The sequence below is a fragment of the Lepisma saccharinum genome, chromosome 12 (genome assembly GCF_977018435.1).
Source record: "Lepisma saccharinum chromosome 12, izLepSacc3.1, whole genome shotgun sequence".
NCBI classification, from domain to species: domain Eukaryota; kingdom Metazoa; phylum Arthropoda; class Insecta; order Zygentoma; family Lepismatidae; genus Lepisma; species Lepisma saccharinum.
Window position 1 is genome coordinate 31,496,285 of NC_139240.1, and position 19,324 is coordinate 31,515,608.

The 19,324-nt window shown below is 40.0% G+C and overlaps 1 protein-coding gene across 4 annotated transcripts in view; it reads left to right on the plus strand.

Annotated features, from left to right (window-relative positions):
• Positions 1-19,324, plus strand: part of LKRSDH (lysine ketoglutarate reductase/saccharopine dehydrogenase) — an 81,978-nt gene that overhangs the window by 26,425 nt on the left and 36,229 nt on the right. For all 4 annotated transcript variants that reach the window (XM_083133198.1, XM_083133197.1, XM_083133200.1 and 1 more), the window contains 7 exons: positions 8,375-8,475; positions 9,555-9,710; positions 10,607-10,783; positions 13,565-13,717; positions 14,029-14,254; positions 15,377-15,504; positions 18,892-19,166. In XM_083133198.1, the coding sequence (XP_082989324.1) occupies positions 8,386-8,475; positions 9,555-9,710; positions 10,607-10,783; positions 13,565-13,717; positions 14,029-14,254; positions 15,377-15,504; positions 18,892-19,166 (1,205 nt within the window). In that variant the 5' untranslated portion in view covers positions 8,375-8,385. The remainder of the gene's footprint in view (positions 1-8,374; positions 8,476-9,554; positions 9,711-10,606; positions 10,784-13,564; positions 13,718-14,028; positions 14,255-15,376; positions 15,505-18,891; positions 19,167-19,324) is intronic.

Below are 19,324 nucleotides of genomic sequence, written 5' to 3' on the forward strand. Positions count from 1 at the left end.
CCACTCGCTTACTACCCTTCTCCGCTGTTGCTTCACAGATTCTTGAGACAGAGTGTAGTGCTGCCATAGATAACATCCAGGTGGGGATTTGCGGGGGCGGTCAGAACTATATTTTGTTTAGAAGTCATTTAATAACAAAAAAATCATGGCGCAGCAGCTCGTGAGGGCCAGGGCGTACCAACTGACTCCCACATGCCTCAGGCCGTGAGTGGGTTTTCGTAGCTTCTGAATTCCTTCTATGGTGGGTGGCCACCAGTCCCATACTGGCCGAAATCTCAGGAGAAAAGTTGTCACGCTTCCTCAGGAGACTCGAACCAACATGCAACCTGCAGCCCGAACCCAAAGCCTGATGACTTTGACCGTATGGTCACGGTGCGAGACTTAGACGTCATTTACTCCAAGAAAATTATTTCGCTATGAATGCAGCAATAACACAAATTAAGATATTCAGAGTTGTTTTATTCAGCGCTGCCAAGACTGTGGTAAAAGGGCAGATCCAAATTTATACGTCTGGAGCCATAGCCATCATAGAGCCCCCTCTATTTACACTTTTAGTTAGTGGCGACTCGAGGAATTTTTGAGGTGTAGGAAGTTATGGTAAACAGACCGAGGAAAGTTTTCGAAAATGCCAGGTTGATCAGTTTGGGGGGGTCCAAACGTAACATTTTTTTTCTATCAAACTATTATAAATTAAGAAACTATTTATACTCCACATAGGCCTATACTGTGTGTGTGTATAGTAAGGCTAATCGGGACTGGTCCTACAGTGTAAGATGGGATCCGAACCACTATGAGCATCCACTGCGTAACGAACCCGGAACCCCTTGGTTACAAAGAGTTAGATGTAATAACGAGGGCCTTTCCGGTGGCGCATCGTCGCCCTGTAATCAAGGGGTTCCGGGTTCGATACGCAGTGGATGCTCATAGTGGTTCGGATCCCACTTTACATTGTAGGACCAGTCCCGATTAGCCTTACTGTGCATAAAGTGGACTTAAAACACCAACTCAATCAGTCAATAAATTGGAAAGGAACATCATTTTCTTCTGTAGCCCCCAACAGTCTACGGATATAGACTCGCGAAATCAACAGCCATCATTCGGGAAACAAAATGCAGAATGAACTCATTACCTTAATGACTGCTACACCAAGAACAATGTTATTAGTCTTTAGATTTATAAATTTGCTCGAAGAAAATTGAGAAGTAGATAAAACCCTTTTCCGTGGTTTTAAATACAGGGTGTTTCGTAAGTTCGTTTACAACGCTTGGGAGGTGATTGTACGAGTGAAAATAAGGTGGAAAGTTCATGTAACGAAATTCCGGAAACGGCTTTGTTGCCGAGTTATTGACGTTTGAAAACATGGGAAAATGATTCTCCGAAGTGAATAATGGCAAAACGGGTGGAGAGAAGTCGTCGGTGTTCGGCGGTCCACAAAGAAATTGCGTACGCTCTCGTTAAAAAATCACGCGGCAATGTTGTGCAATGTCGGCGCAAGGGATTCCCCAAAGGACGCGAACGAAGATGTTGATGGGAGTGGGGTAGGTGTGCGTTCTGCGTGAGCTGGTATCTACGAAAATTGGCATGTGTTGAATGGCACCAAAAAACAAAGAAAATTTCCTGAGCGAAGGGCACCATGACGTAAAAACGAAAAAATGAACTGTCATAGGTTGCATACCCTGAAGGGCAGATGGGTGTCCGTGTGATCTGACGTTAAGTACCACTTTTCCCGCTAAGGGCGCCAACAGTGTAGGTTTCCTCATGAAGGAGCGCACGTGTCTGTGACATTCGTGCTTCAGGTGCTGTGCCAGCAGCAGGTTGTTAAACATTCACGGTTGAATGGAAAGACGTGAGGTTCTTGGACAGTAGTGTTGGGCAAACATTTGACCTAGCAGTGTTACGTGTTAATTCTTAGCCACAGCCAATCGTGTTCTGTGAAGTGTACTAGTGTTAACGGCCATAAACACTTGTAGCCCGGTGTAAGGGATGGCTGCATACACGTCCCAAGAGCTGGCGGACATGCATCTGATTTATGGGGAGGCTGGAGGTAATATCCGTGCTGCAAGGCGTCTGTATGGGGCACGTTTTCCAAATAGGGTGTTACCATCGCACACCTTCTTTCAAACTGTAGACACTCGACTTCGGGAAACAGGATCAGTGTTGCCACCTCGTCGAGAAGTTGGACGACCGCGAAGTGTGCGAACACGACGGTTTTTGGAAGATGTGCTAACTGCAGTGACGGATCATCCAGGCACCAGTACGCGCGCACTAGCAACGAACGAAACACCTCCCATGTGAATGTGTGGCGAGTCCTGGCAGAAGAGGGGATGCACCCGTACAAATTGAAGAAAGTGCAAGATCCTTTACCTCGAGACTTTGGTCCAAGGTGAGTATTTTTGCCAATGGTTTGTTCATCAAATTGAAACTATCCCCAATTTTCAGAATATGGTACTATGGACTGATGAGGCTATCTTCCCAATTTTCAGAATATGGTACTATGGACTGATGAGGCTATCTTCACGAAAACTGGTGTGTTCAATAGTAAAAACAGTCATGTGTGGGAACATGAAAATCCACATGCACTGCTAGTGGCACATCATCAGCACAGATTTCCAGTGAATGTGTGGTGCGGGATACTGCATGACCATTTGATTGGACCGTACATTCTCCTTGTTCGCCTATGTGGACCCACTTATCAAGCATTTCTCAGTGAGGTTTTGCCTGAACTACTAGAGGACGTGCCCTTGGCACCGAGACAAGGACTGTGGTTTCAACATGACGGTGCACCCCCACATTTCGGTCGGAATGTGCGTCATTTCCTCAATACCGTATTCCACAACCAGTGCATTGGCAGAGGAGGGCTGTGCCATGGCCACCTCGATTGCCTGATATTACGCCCCTGGATTTCTTCCTCTGGGGAGAGATGAAACGCCTCTTTTACGAGACACCTGTCGTGTCAGCCGAGGACCTCGTTGTCCGTATCAATGTAGCTGCAGCATCGATAGCAGAAACGCCGGGGTTGTTGGGTCGCACTAGACAATCCTTGAAGACAATCCGCCTCTGCTTGGAAGTACATGGTGGACACTTTGAAAACCGTCTGTGATGAGGTTCCCTTCCCATCTCCATTGAGCATACTGTGTGCCCTTCAGGGTATGCAACCTATGACAGTTCATTTTTTTTGTTTTTACGTCATGGTGCCCTTCGCTCAGGAAATTTTCTTTGTTTTTTGGTGCCATTCAACACATGCCAATTTTCGTCGATACCAGCTCACGCCGAAAGCACACCCACCCCACTCCCGTCAACATCTTCGTTCGCGTCCTTTGGGGAATCCCTTGAGCCGACATTGCACAACATTGCCGCGTGATTTTTTGACAAGAGCGTACGCAATTTCTTTGTGGACCGCCGAACACCGACGACTTCTCTCCACCCGTTTTGCCATTATTCACTTCGGAGAATCATTTTCCCATGTTTTCAAACGTCAATAACTCGGCAACAAAGCCGTTTCCGGAATTTTGTTACATGAACTTTCCACCTTATTTTCACTTGTACAATCACCTCCCAAGCGTTGTAAACGAACTTACGAAACACCCTGTATAATGTGCTGGAACCGGTATCTCTTAGTTCAAGGCGACCGCGTTAAGCACTATTTTATAGGGTGGGCCCGAGTCTTCTATGGCATCTGATTGTTCACTTGGGAAATGGTGACGATAAGAAATTATATGCACATGTCTAATTTCTTAAAATTAATCTTGTTTGTGTGTGGAAAACTGAATATATGATGGCACTGGATAAAACAAAGTTCCCACACGCTCAAATGATAACGCTCTCGTCTTTGGTTTGGCAGGTTCAAAAAGGGGTCTCGGGTTCGATTCCCTATGGAGGCACATAGTGGTTCGGATCTCACTTTAAACTGTATGTCCAGTCCCGATTAGTCTTACTGTACATAAAGTGAACTTAAAACACCAGTTCAATAAATCAATCAATGGAAAGCTTCAAGTTTTGTTCCCTGGTGGTCAAGCCGGTAGCCAGAATTTGATTTCGGAAGGGGCTTATCCCTTATCGGCAGCCACCTTCTAAAGGCGAAAAGGTTGGGAGAGGGGTAAATGCGCTGAAGATGAATTTCTCGATATATTGCAACTTACCATATACAAGATGTTTAATCCTGTTAATGAAGTAAATTTAATTAGTACTACTCATAATTTCAATCAGATATTTGTAGGATCTCGGGAAAGGGCTGCACCCCCGAACCCCTTCCCTGGGCACGTGCCTGCTTGTATTAGTTCCAAAATTTCTGTGCTGTCCCAATATTGTGAGCACAATTTGGGAAATACTTGAAAGCGATATGGAAGCAAATTCTGCTCTCGAAACTAGATAGGACTTGATGTGATGACCACAAGCTAACGAATGAAAGAACTCTTCGCAGGCCTTGTCTCTCAATATTAATTTTACCGAGTAATTGCAAGTTCTTCTGGGCATCCTTGTAATCAAGGGGTCCCGATTTCGATACCCGGTGGATACATAGTGCTTCGGATCCCACTTTAAACTGTAGGTCCAGTCCCGATTAGCATTACTGTACATAAAGTGGACTTAAAACACGAACGATAATTGTAAGCTTTTAGAAGACCTAAACATGGCTTTTTATGCATCGTACAACCTTTCACCCTACTTTTAGTTTTTCTTCCTAAGAATTCCACTGAGTATATAACACGCTATGAAAACAGAGGCCCAAGGTACGGACCTTGGACAGGTATGGGTGTATCATGTCTGTCCCATCGCCTTTCCTTCGGCTCATCATTCATCCTCATCGTCGCATTTAACCCAAGAGGTAGAAAAGCGGCGTAATGTAAAAATATCTAGATGATTGATTTGGTTTATTTTACTTCTCTTCTCTGACACTTTTTGGCTAATCGTGAAGATGACAATGAGTGATGTGAAATTGATGAGAGGACCATCATAGAGAACACACACGCCCAGTCTGAGATTCGAACCCAGGACCCCTGGTATCGTAGTGCACCTTCTTAACCACTGCACAACAAATACAAACAGAAAATGCTTGATAAGTAATTTTCTTCTCCATAACTCATGATTATATTATATAACTATTTTTCGCTGTATGACTAGGGATTAATTATATTTGTATGTGTAGTCAACCTTGCCACTTAAGCAGCAGCAGCTTCCACATTTGCAGGTGGAGGCTAAATGAAGAAACATCACAGAAAGTTAGATAGATATACAAATTTTGAAACATAATACTCATAGAGCATGCGGACGGCTGTAAAAAAATTGCTACATACCTAGTTTTCTTCCTTAATTGAAAAGTGGTTTATTCTTCATTATACATGAGGTCAACCACCCTGGGAGCCGAACTCAGAATCTTAGACTCTCTTTTAGAACATCAATATGTTGGACATTTGGTCGATCAGTCGATCCTGATCCATTGTTTCCAGAGGAAGACAATTTGGCAGCTTCTCATTCGACATTTCACTCGCGATGTACGAAAACGAGATCACAAACACTTTGTGATTCTATCTTCTCGCGTTTACAGAAGTTAACCACCGCTCATATCACAAGCCCTTCTTCAAACTATCTAACAGACATCAAATGTCCACCAAATGAACAGATGAACCGACCGCTTCAATATATCTCCGAATTTTTATAAAGTGGCCTTTCCCTCCTTTGCAGGGCAGGTCATTAGCAGGAGGGTTGAGTGCATGTGAAAAGAACCGCCATGTCATTCATTCCTGCGCCGAAAAAGGGACAAACAATAGAATTCTGTTCTTGGAATTTGAAACGCATGAACCATAAAATAATTAACCCAGAAAGTTCTAGCCACCCGCAGCTAAATCTTCCTGTTTGTGTCATCCTTTCGGCGCCCATGGTGCCAATGCAGGGCCAGATGAAGAGAAAGTGCGGCTTTTGGGGGATTCTGGATCTGGTGTGCAGCAGGGAGGAAAAGTGAATTTTCAAAAGGTCTTCGACTTCCTTGACCCGGGCGGACCATAAAACCATTAACTGCATCCTCTGCCAATACATCTGTTTGTGTTGAACAAGCAAGAAACAGGGAAATAAGAACGAAATGCCTTGCTTGGGATTCGTGCTACTGAAAATTGAAGAAGTGTTTCAAACTGCAAGCAAAATTTACTGAAGAATTATTTTGCAATATTTGTTATCAAAGTAAAATTTCCAGCAAATACAGAATAGTTTCCTGGGGCCAGTGCAGCCCCCCCCCCCCCCGGCTCGCCCCTAGCGACGTCCCTGCTGTTGACGAGGAACCCATGGGACCTTCCTCGCAGACCATATAACTGGGCAACTCCCTGCGTACCCCTGCCCTCCCTTGCACTGCCCCTCACCCATCTGCCTGTAGGATGACGAGAAAGGTTCCTCAGTAGCAGGCCAAGACTGTCATCTTTGGGCAACAGATCTGGAACGAGCAAGTGATAGCTAGCACATTGACTCTTGACAGTTGAGTAGTGAACCTTGATTGCGCTCAAAATTTTATAACGCTCATTAAACTCTTAAAAAGTAGAAAATTGGAAATAAGTAGGCCTATAAATGAAACTGTAGGAAGTTCCTCACTTCCTACATGGAGGAATCACCACTGCCTTTAGTTATAACTTTTAGGCCTAGTCATGGTTGTAACTTGGGGCCTAACTTTGGAGGCACAATCAAACTTGATATCAAAATTTGGAGGAGGTGGTGCACACAGAATTGAAGAGTTTTCCATCCCATTAAAAAATAGTGTCCAGATCTATTTTGCTAAATAACATTTGAAAAATTATAAAAAAAAAAATCTTTATTTCTTTTCTCCTTAAGCCCACAAGGTTAACAAAAATACCCTTAACTTGAATATTTTAATAAACTTGATATTCTTGGGTGACGAGTGCCCCCTTGTCGCCCTCCCCCCAGTTATTCATATGGGCCTAGTTATGCCAGGGATGATCAGTTACATTTTGATATATTTCAAATATTAAATTTCCTCATATTGTGGTCATTTTGAAAGCACGGAGGCTCCTTTGTAAATGGAGGTCCGAGACTATCCCCTATTCATTGCACTATGCTGCAATGAAGGCAAGAGCCTCCCCGATGGCGCAGTGGTAGCATCGTCACGTTGTAATCAAGGGGTCCCAGGTTCGATACCCGGTGGAGGCACATAGTGGTTCGGATCTCACTTTAAACTGTATGTCCAGTCCCGATTAGACTTACTGTGCTAACTCAATCAATTATTAATCCATGAAGGCAAATAGATGTGGAGGTACGGCTTCGTACAATCTTGATCTTGGCCACAGTTGAAGTGAAGTGATCAGCACCACATTCCAACCCCTCGGGCTACCTTACTCATTAATTTGAGGCGAAGAGAGCACCACAGCCACTCTATACAGACACACTGGCTGGTGGAAAATTTTTCACCTGTGATAATCCATATTGGGAATCGAACCCCAGTCTCCTTTTTGGCAGTCACAAACTCCACCAATTGGACCACCACAGCTCTCAGTCCCCTCCAAACCCCTGCCTGCTGAAGGGCTCTTACTTATTTATGAAAGATTATTTATAAAAAGGAAGTAAAAATATTTTCATTATTTACCAACTATCAATAATGGTAAGAACAACATTAATATAATCTGAACAAAAATGATTTATTAAAAAAAAAGTCCTTATTTTTCTGGTAAAACAGCCTTAAATAGCCATTAACCCATACTCTACTAAGTAATCTAAAGCCATTTGAATTGTATAGATCAAAATATTACATATTGAACATAATGCATCCTGCACAATACTACAGGGTGTCCCAAAATGAATGTTACCATTTCAAATGTAAATAACATCTTTATTAATCAACCTGTTGACAACAAATTTGAATGACACATAGTATACAAACTGGAGATTCATTATTCGCCGAACACACACATTGAATCTTTGGAGAATGGATAATCTCTCAATATTCTGACTTTAACTGGCCTCCCAGATCCTCTGATTTAACAGCACCAGACTTTTTCCTATGGGATTACCTCAAAGACAGTGTGTTTAGAAGTAAGCCCAGGACACTCACCCATCTCAAAAACAACATCCAGGAGGACATTCAATCTATTGGCTCACACACATTAAGAAAAGTCATGGAACAAGCCATGGAAAGGGCACGTGTCTGTCTGGTGAATAATGGAGCCCACCTACGGGATATCATATTCCACACCTAAATAATGAATCCCCTGTTTGTATACTATGTATCATTCAAATCTCTTGTCAACAGATAGATTAATAAAGATGTTATTTACATTTGAAATGGTAACATTAATTTTGGGACACCCATTATATGATACCATGCAGAAAGGAAAAAAAAATGGCAAAATAATTTATTCTTCTACTTCTGCGTATATTTCAGAAATTGCCAGTATGCTGCAACTGCGAAGTCACTTGCTTCGCAATCCTAGATCACGTCCACCAAATCCAATTGTTACAGTTTCGAGGAGTTTGAAAAGAGATGTAAGTAATATAGTTTTAATTTAGTATATATCAATTACAGTACTCTGAAATTAAGTTAAATATTTAAAAAAAACTGTAACACCATTAAGCCTTGTTTCCATGATATTTAGTTTTTCATAAAAAAGTAGTGTTTTTAACTTCTCTTTTTAGGTACACTCTGTCCCAGGAATCTATGGAGCAAGTGAGCGTAAAAAATTACTTTACATAAGTAGTGACTCGAGAAGGTTCAGCCAATGAATGCATGAGAGGGAAAGGCAATGTAACTGTAGCTACCAGATGTTTACAGCAGCACCCACTACTTTGCTCTACCTACTTGCTTTCACCCCTTCTCTACCGTTGTGCTGAGCATTGCTCCACAGACTCCTGGAACACAGGATTAACTACAGAAATAACTGTGAATAAATTGTAACCAAAACGGATAATTACAAAGTACAAAATAATAAGAGTCATCCTTCAATTTTGGCATGTAATTGCCATGTAATGTAATTTGCATTTGACTTATTGAATGCTTCTGAATTTGGTAAACAAAACACGAAAACAATAACCTTTCTGCTTAAAATGTCACTTATCATCTTTTACCCCCGACCTTTCAATTGGTTTCAATCTCTTTCCATTTTCAATCATTTTTCTGCAAATTTTGGCTAGTAGCGACAATGATGATCAGATAAAATTGAAGAACACTCATAAGTGTGCAGCCATGTTTATGTCGAATCTAGTCAAAGCAAATACAAAGTGTGTATATATATGCCTTCCACACTGCAACAGCACATTGCGGATGATGTATGCATATGCCATTCACAGTGGCGTGCCCAGGATTTTTGAAAGGGAGGGGTTATGTATACATTTTCTTGGTAGTCAACCCTCATTTTGTCACATTTTCCTACTTTTGACATTCTTTTTTTTTAGGAATACGAGGCAAAAGGGGGGTTATAACCCCCACCAACCCTCCCTTGGGTACGCCACTGGCCATTCACACTTGAGAGGTTAACAACCATAAAAATATTTATGAATCTAATTACAAGTATGTGCAGATAAGTAAAATGCTCATGTTATTTTATTTTCCTACTAACAAATTTCAGTGTGATCCACCAGGGAGAGTGATAGCTATACGCAGGGAGGACCAGTCAGTATGGGAGAGAAGAGCACCACTGGCACCACAGCATGTGAGGAAGCTGGTTCGCATGGGGGTGAAGATTCTTGTTCAACCATCAAACAGAAGAGCATACCCAATGCAGGTAAACGTCAAGTTCTTTCTGTTGTTGTTGTTACAGTACAAGCTGTGTATGTCAGGCCTGTAGCCAGAAATTTATTGGGAGGGAGGGAGGGGCTCATCCCTCATCAGCATCTAAAGGCGAAAAGTAGGAGGTAAAAGCCTAAAGATGAATTTCTCAGTATATTACAACGTATAGTACACGATGTTTAATCCAGCTAAGGAAGTAAAATTAATTACCAACATCCACTATTTAAATTAGATATTTGAAGGATTTCGGAGGGTGGGAGAGGGGGCTTCGGCCCTCTGAGTCCTTTTCCTGGCTACATGCCTGGTTTAGGGGCTATGTTACTGTCATTAGTAGGGATGGCCAAATGCGGATAACATTTTATCTGGATAATTTTCTAACCAGATTTCAAATATCCATATTGGATATACGAATTATCCGGAAATCCTCAATGTATGAATTATCCCAATATTCAGATTATCAGAATTATCTGGATATCCTATACCAGTATATTCAGATTATCCGAAATGTCCAGATATTCAAGGTGTCCATTATCCGGACAGTTTTATCATTTGTCCATTTTACGGGCTATACACATATTTTATCTTATTCATCATGTTCATATTTTACTGTACGGATTTTCTACATATCCTTCATCAAATCTGTACTATCTGAATATTCAGATATCTAGACTATCCATTGAAACAGATAATCAGATAATTTGATATCCGCATATGCCCATTATCTGTATTTTGTGGCCATCAGAAGTTCTGATTAGCTTGAACAACACATTAAAAAAACAATTTGTACTTAAATGCAAATGGAAGAGAAAGAAATTTTGCAACCAAGATGCATGTGATGATTACTTGACTTTAAGTAACTCTTTAATTTATGAAAAATACATTTACTTTTAGGCTTACTCCAATGCAGGTGCCATAATCCAAGAAGACATTTCCGAAGCATCAATCATCTTTGGTGTGAAACAAGTTCCAGAGGACTCTCTCATTTCGAACAAAACCTACTGCATCTTTTCCCACACAATAAAAGCACAGGAAGCAAATATGCCTCTTTTGGATGCTGTTCTAGAAAAGGTTAGTCTATTTAATTAAATATATTATATTAGAGTTTTTGTCAAGGAAATTATTGACTACAAAAGCAAATCTGTGTAATTTTTGGTTCATTCAGTGAGACTGCAATTAAATGTTTTTCCATGGGTCTCATAATCAAGAAAATATACGGACATTATATTCAGGGAAGATCAAAGTATACCAGGTGATAATAATTAAAGTTCTCCTACTCAGAAGCTACTGGAGTTCTTTCAAAGCAATGGATTGTGATGAAATTTAGTATAGAGGCTATGGGCTATGGAAACCACGGACAAGCAAATGCCAATGGAAAAAATGTAGTTCAAATTTTCAACACCAGGTGGAAACCAGCAGAAGTCGAGCATGCATAATTTCATTTTTAGTTTACATCAGTACATCAGTTTTCAATATACAGGGTGGGCACAAACTAGCTTTCCCCAATAAATAAAGAAATCAAATAAAAGAACCTAGAACCTAGGTGACTTGACAATCTTTATTGTACTTCATAGTGTCGTTTGTACTTCAAATACTGTTCAAACTGTCCCCCACCATGTTCAATGCACAAGGTACATCTCTTCAGCACTGATTTGCAAATATCATGATACAATTGAGGATTGTTATCCAATCTCTTGAATGATTGTTCAATTAGCTGTTGCAAGTGAACCAAATTCTGCGGGTTCTCAGAAAACACTTCGTCTTTTGACAATACCCACATGGAGAAGTCGCATGGTGTGAGGTCACATGAACATGGTGACCAATCTGTCATACCACGACGACCAATCCATTCATCAAAATGTTGATCCAAGAACTCCCTCACAACAACACTAAAATGAGGTGGTGCTCCATCCTGTTCTGGAATCACAACGTCCTGCAATATCTGAAGGTATGTGTCACTGGTAACAGTTCCTTAAAAAAAGAATGGTCCTATCACACCACCACTCCAAATACCACCCCAAACAGTGACACCAGGGACGTTTAACTCTTCCATCATAATTTTGTGTGGATTGGTATCATTCCAGTAAACACAACTGTGTCTGTTTACGCGACCGTTCATCTTGAATGAGGCCTCATCGGTTCACAAATTCCGAATGAGACAACGCTCACAGAACTCAACACATCGGTCTGGATCACATTCGTGTAACACGTGCAGAAGCTCTGGCTGGTAAGGTTTCGTCTTCAAAACCTTTAACATGTTCCTTACAGAGGTAGGTGACATTTACAGGTCCCCTGCGCACCTTTTGGTAGACTTTTTTGGGCTGAATACCGAACTCTGAGCAACATGTGCAGTTTTCTTCATTTCGTACACTTCAGGGTTGTCTGCTTCGCTGTAGATCATGCACAGAACCTGTAGCCTCGAATCGTTGGTTCAGGTTTCTCATGGCTTGATGTGATGGTTCCACACCTGGAAATCATCTCCTGAATTCTGCTGTCACCACATTTGTGTTTTTATTGTGTTTCCAACAAGCTTGTAGCACGAAAACACGATGCTCCTTTGTTAATTTGCTATTCATCTCAAGACCTGCAATGCAAGATAACAACTTCACTCATAAACAACTCTCTTCAACAAACAGTAAACAAAACACATACAAAAACATGGTTACCAGTCCTAGAGACACAATAGTGCCAGTCCTAGTACAAAAAATGCTGATACCTCACTTATTTCTTTCTTTTCTTTCCTTACTTGTTTTGCGGAAAGCGACTTTGTGCCCAGCCTGTAAATGTCGTTGCCAGATTGTAACACAAAGGGCGTCGCGTGGTTCTGTGGACCACCAAGTTGTGTTTACTATTTCCAAAAGTTATCAAAATACTAGCTAACTTTTTCACAAATTATCATATATTTTGGATCTTCTTTATGGAATTATGATAAATCTATATTCACTATTTCCATTATTGCCGTTTTTATTACTCAGTTTATCAAACGCTGCAAAAATCAGTCACATATTCATAAACGGCTCTATAAATACATTGTCATGTGACTGCAAGATTTAAAAAAATGATTTAGTTGTTCAATTACCACACAACGTACATGCAGTTACCCAAAGAAAACAATAACACATAAAAAAATCCCACCAAAAAAATTCTGCACAGTCAAAATGAGGGGAAAAGCTCATTGATGAGAGCAATAGTCAGTGGAAATAAGTGCTTCATTATCATTTTTATCAGACTCCAGATCTGAAAATTCACTTCCGCTTTTAACTTCGTCAAGTGTGGCAAGAATATTTCCACTAAAAGAGGGATCATCAAATCTGATTCTCATGCCAGGTTCCAGACCAAAAGACTTACGCAAAGGGAGTTGGGTGGGTCTCACGAGTGTCTATTGCTCTGAAACTAAAATACAGCAAGCAAAATGGGGGGGGGGGGGGGTTACTTGATATTCCAAAATATGAAGCTACCCAAAAGGAGAGTGAAGTGCATGTTATTGCTGCCGAGAACAAGAGCATTGGTCTTGGCTGCGGGTCCCAGGGACCACGCCATGCCTGTTATGGGTTAAGAATACATGGAAAAAATGTTTCCATCCTTCAAAGTTACAAATAAACATACTTATCTGTTCTTGCATAATTTACAAGAAATTGTGATACATAAAGAATGTAAAAATACTGTAAGTTATTAGATCACGGCATGAAATTTAATATTTGACTAATTTTGCGTTCATTATGAGGTTTCCTTTATTTAGACATACTGCACCTTCACTTAAAACAGTGCGTCATTGGCATAGCAAATGTGTAACATTATAATTCTTTATAAATTTTACTTGTATTAAATTAAATCTTGTCTCTGTATTTGCAGAACATCAGGCTGATAGATTACGAGAGGCTGGTGGACGAACGAGGCAACAGAGTAGTGGCTTTTGGCAAATATGCTGGAGTTGCAGGAACAGTCAACATAATGCATGGTCTAGGTTTACGTCTCCTTGCTCTAGGTCATCATACACCCTTCATGGTAGGTACAGTACGTCTCAGAATCATTGTAATCATTTCTTGCTAGTTTACTTTGGCAGAGCGAGTGGAAACATCTAACAGTTTTGCAAACTATGTATCTAGAGTTGGTTCAGACTCATAGAAAATACCATTCTCTGTACAATTAGAGTAATTTACATGTAATTATATACATGCTATAGGAACTCATGTTTACTTACCAAGTAAATAAAAGTGTTTGAAATGAAAGAATGTGTATTTGTGTAGATGTAATAATCTTGTAATTATTGATACTGTTGAAATACTGATATATCATGGAAAAAACTTTGCTTGCAGCACATCGGGCCTACTCACAATTACCGTAACTCGTCAATGGCAAGGCAAGCAGTTCGAGATGCAGGATACGAAATAGCCTTGGGGAACATGCCAAAGAGTGTGGGCCCTCTAACGTTTGTGTTCACAGGATCAGGGAACGTATCCCAAGGTGCGCAAGAGGTCTTCCAGGAACTCCCGCATGAATACGTTCCCCCACACTTGCTGAGGAAGGTGTCCGAGCATGGAGGTACGTTTATATTAATTAACTGTATGGCATAAAGGCTAAAAGTTTTATTTTTCCATAAAAAAGATTCCCTTTAGCACCTATGCTGCATAAGAAAAATAAAGTCCATTAAATAGTTAATTACACGTTTAAGTAAATTCAAGTGATTATCATTTTGTATTCTGTATATCTCTGGAGCTGAGGTGGTCTAGTTGATAGGGTGTTTGACTGGTGCAAGAAACCAGGGTTCGAATTCCAGGGTAGGTGATGTAAGATCAGAAGTTTTCCAGCCTTGTCCCTGCATAAAGTGGCTTCAGGGCTCACTTGGCTCAAATAAATGAGTACCTGGGGGATAATGCCAGCTGGATCATGGTGCGGATAACTTCCAAAAAGGTTGAGATCGAAGAATATGTGGGGTAGTACTCCCACATCCCCCTATACATTCCTCATAGCATGGTGTAAAGCGTACTTCTGTAAGGTATGGCGCAAGAATTTTGAAACATAAGACAGAATTTAAAATCCTAAGTAATTTAGAAAAAATTGACAGCCATTATATCTATCAATTTTCTTTAATGATCTAAATAACCAAACACTAACATAAAATATTCATTAAATTAAATGATGGATTAATTTTGAATATGTCTACTTTTGCATTTCAAGCATGAAAGACAAATTAGCATGGTATCCAACTGTGAAAAAAAACAACATGTTATACTGGAGAAAAGATCCATAAAAACACTGACCTGTTGTAAATTAATGAAAATTGGCACCAACCAGGCATGAAATCCGACAACTGACCTACTAAGATGCAATTCGAATTCCACCACCTTTATATCCCTGTTCGTTATATGGGAGAGGCCTTGTAATCAAGGGATCCTGGGTTCGATGCCTGGTGATGTACAAGGTGGTTCTGATCCCACCTCAAACTGTAGGTCCAATCCCAATTAGCCTATCTGTGCATAAAGAAGACATAAAATAAAACTCTCACAAACTCAAAACTCCAGCTAGAGTTCTTTCAGTCACAGTTTTTCACTAAATTTTCAGTAAGTTAATGTCAATCCTCTATTTGACAATAAGCTATTCTAATAGCTTTTATATTTTTAAAATCATTGGTTTTATAATTATTTATTTATCTTGTTCTTTTAGCAACCAATAAAGTTTATGGGTGTGAAGTGACCAGACGAGATCATCTAGAGAGAAAGGATGGATGTGGGTTTGATCCCAAAGATTACGAAGCGAATCCTCATAAGTATATGTCCACATTTAGTAAAAAGGTAAGAAAAACACACAGAAATCTAACGAAAGAGTCAACCATCTGGAATCTGATGCACAATAATGCATAGCTTGATGCAGTAGAATCTTCTTTACACATTCTATTGGATTGATGATATGAATGACTGTTGTTGAGTTTGTTATTATGTCACTTTGTGCACAGAAGGGCCAACCGAGACTGGACCTATAGTTTTAAGTGGGATGTGCATCACTATGTACCAATACTGTCAAGGAGAGGATACGGCTTGGGAAATTGAGTTTGGGATGAGACATCATGTAATTGTAGGTTATCCTTCCAGTACTAGCATGTACAGCCATTTCCTAGAAAAGGTGCTTCAAAGTTTCCCATGCACACCTCATTAGACGAAGTTATTTTTCAATTTTCTAGTAGCCTGGTAGTAGCATATTGGTTATGTGCCGAAGGTTCTGGGCTCAATTCGCGTTTGGTTGCCCATAACTAACTAACTAACTAACTCCCTAACCTTCTTAAACCCGAAGGTTCATGGCTGCAGCAACACAGGCCTTCCATCTTTCCCTATCTTCAGCAAGTTCTATATACTCTTTTCCATCCCTACCGATTTCCCTTAGGTCCATCTCAACGTTGTCCCTCCATCTTCGTCTTGGCCTTCCTACAGGTCTCTTACCATCAGGTTTCCCAACAAGAATCCTGTAAACTCCTGTTTCCTCTCCCATTCGTGCCACATGGCCTGCCCACCTAAGTCTTCTTGATTTAATCATTCTAATAATATCTGGACATGAATACAAATTATGTAGTTCTAAATTATGTAACCTTCTCCACTCACCTGTCTCCTCATCCCTTTTAGGTCCAAAGATTTTCCTAAGGATCTTATTTTCAAATACTCTCAATTTATGTTCCTGTTTCAATGTAAGGGACCAAGTTTCACATCCATATAATACTACAGGCAAAATTACTGTTTTGTATATTTTAACTTTTAGTTTCTTAGATATTAAACGAGAAGACAAAAGTTTATGAAGGGAGAAGTAACATGCATTTCCTGAATTAAGCCTACTTTGGTTGCCCATGCTTTTTATATTAACTGTAGCAAATGTTTATTGCATTTTATTTAATAGCTTATTGAAACAAAAGTTTATTTAAATTTTAGGGGGAAATACTCCTTTTTTAATGTTTCTTTTAACTTTTCCATCATTTTACAAACAGTGGTACATTAAATTATCCACGTGTCTATTTTTGCAAAACATTATGCATAGCAAAAAGTATACATTTTCCTTTTTTGAGACAATGTTCAAGAAACAAAACACAAGAATACGATCCACAAACAATGCTTTTATTTACATATTTTTGTACACAATCCAGAGTGGTAATTACCGTAAAAGAATTAAAAACAAAATTTTTCTTGAGAATTTCCACAGCAAATAAAAATTAATTTCGCAATAAAATTTTGCTCCAGTTAGAGAACAAAAGAGAACAAAATTTGCATGGGCAACCAAACAGGAATCGAACAAAGAATCCTCGGTACACGAAACTTATATGCTTCCACTTGGCCACCAGGTCACTTGGCAATGGAACAATATATATCTTTGCCTAATGAGGTATGTATTGAAAACGTTGAAATTTTGAAGTGTTTTTTTTTTTTTTAAGTGGTTGGCTAGTGCACATTAGTACCTTGACATATCAATACGTACATTGTATCCTACCTCTACATGAAGGCCTGTCCCAAACTCAATTTCCTTGTGAGTATTGAACCTGGGACAAGTAGGAGGTGTTACAACTACACCATTGGTGAGACCCTGACTGACTACTTTGTAAAATGTCACATCTTGTAATAAGAAGGATTACAGTTTATTGTATTTAATTGAACATAAAATGTATTTTTCATCAGAATGTATAGGACAGTATCTCGTGGCTAGGGTTAAACTGGTACTTAAAATGCATATGATGGTTCAAATATATCACTGATACTAACTGACTTTTCCAGATTAAAGGTGTTGTACTGGGTCTGAAAACGGTATACAATACTTTTTTGAAGTCTAATTATACTGTAAATTATCAAATTTTGACATTTATTTTGATTATTCAAACATCAACTTACAAATACAGTATTTTACAATAAAACTTTGGTACATAGAAATTTCAGTGGAAAATGCAGGTTTGACCAGGACTTGAACTTGGAACTCTGGGATACTGTGACATTCTTCTACCAATTGAGCTACTAAGCCAGCCTGATTTTTTGCTGTTGGTGTTTTACCTATGTGGAATTATCTCTCCCAGTGGTTTTGCAATGGGATCTGTTGCCTTGAAACACTGTTTACATTGAATGCTGCAGTGAGAAAATTTCGCTCGAGCGTCAAATAGTTTGCAGAGATGACACTAGAGAGTGTACGGAATTTAGAGCTTTTTCGCTCAAAGCGAATAATGATTGAATGGCAAAGCTAGTGGTTTACACTCGAAGCCGAGTAGTTCACGCATAATCATAATTTGTCTGTGGTAGTTGGCCCTCAAATATGGAGGTGAAAAATGCATTGAAATTGAAACCTAAATTGCACAGATATGAAGTTAGGCAGAGAATGAAAGATGTCATTGTCGAATTGGTCTTTGTGAAATACAAACTGACAGTATTTGCTTGAAAGGTCAGGGATGACCAGTGCTTAAAGTGAAGGGGGATGCAGGGGGATGGTATTCCCCCTCCCCCAACTAGCAAAATTTTTGCAAAGCGTCCCCCCAGTTGTCTCATTGTCGCCATATTAAACCATAGGAGCAGCCCCTTAGCTAACATTTTCCACTTCAAGTGCTGGAATGACACAAAAGTGTCCCAGAGAGAGGTCAGTGTTATGCTTGAATCAGGCAATGCAGCCTGGTTGACGTTGCCACACAGTGTGCGGGAACCAGCGACTTCTGTCCTGCTCTCGCTTTGCTTTTCTCATATGTGGCACCAGCGCAATTCTGCCCAGCCACATATTTTCATGGCCGTGTGTTTAAATGAACATAGTCATTATCTCCAGTTAAAATGTAGTTTACTCTATCTTACTAATACAGTGATATATGAAAACGATATAGATGATTGTGGGCTGAAACTGCCAGGATGGATATTTTCCATATGATTATTGTCACATTAAAATGATATATCATTGTATACGCTCGAGCATGGCAGACTCAAATGAGTTTGAGTGAGCGAATGTGGTCGCATGAAGTACTCTAGTGCATAGTTTCCCCCAGTGTAGAGTTGTAAATTACATTACCATTTCATACACACAGATGTACTATATACAAATTCCACAAAGGTATGCCAGAGACGCATGTTCAGATCCTGATCGAGTCTGTAATTTTTTGCTGGAATTGCTACATAGTAGATCTCCTGTGTGTGCTCAATCTTAACATCATGTATATTGTTAATGATCTTGTATTGCAGGTAGCACCATATGCTTCGGTTATCATTAATGGCATATACTGGTCTACAAATTCACCAAAGCTAGTGACAATCCCAGATGCCAAAATGCTTCTGCAGCCAGCCAACACACCTTGGCTTCCGACGTCCGCAGGCTCACCTCCTCTGCCACACCGGATGCTAGCAATATGTGATATCAGTGCAGATCCCGGAGGTTCCATTGAGTTCATGAACGAGTGCACTACCATTGACACACCGTTCTGTTTGTATGATGCTGACAGGAATAAAGACACAAAAAGGTTTGTGGTTTTTATTTCATTCAATAGTAAATATTAGGGATGGGACAGCTTAATCAGTACTTTATCGATATTGGCCAATATAGGCAGATTGGTGCATCGGTATACCGATTATTTTACCAATCCGATATATCTATAAATATGTTATTATTTAGTGCAAA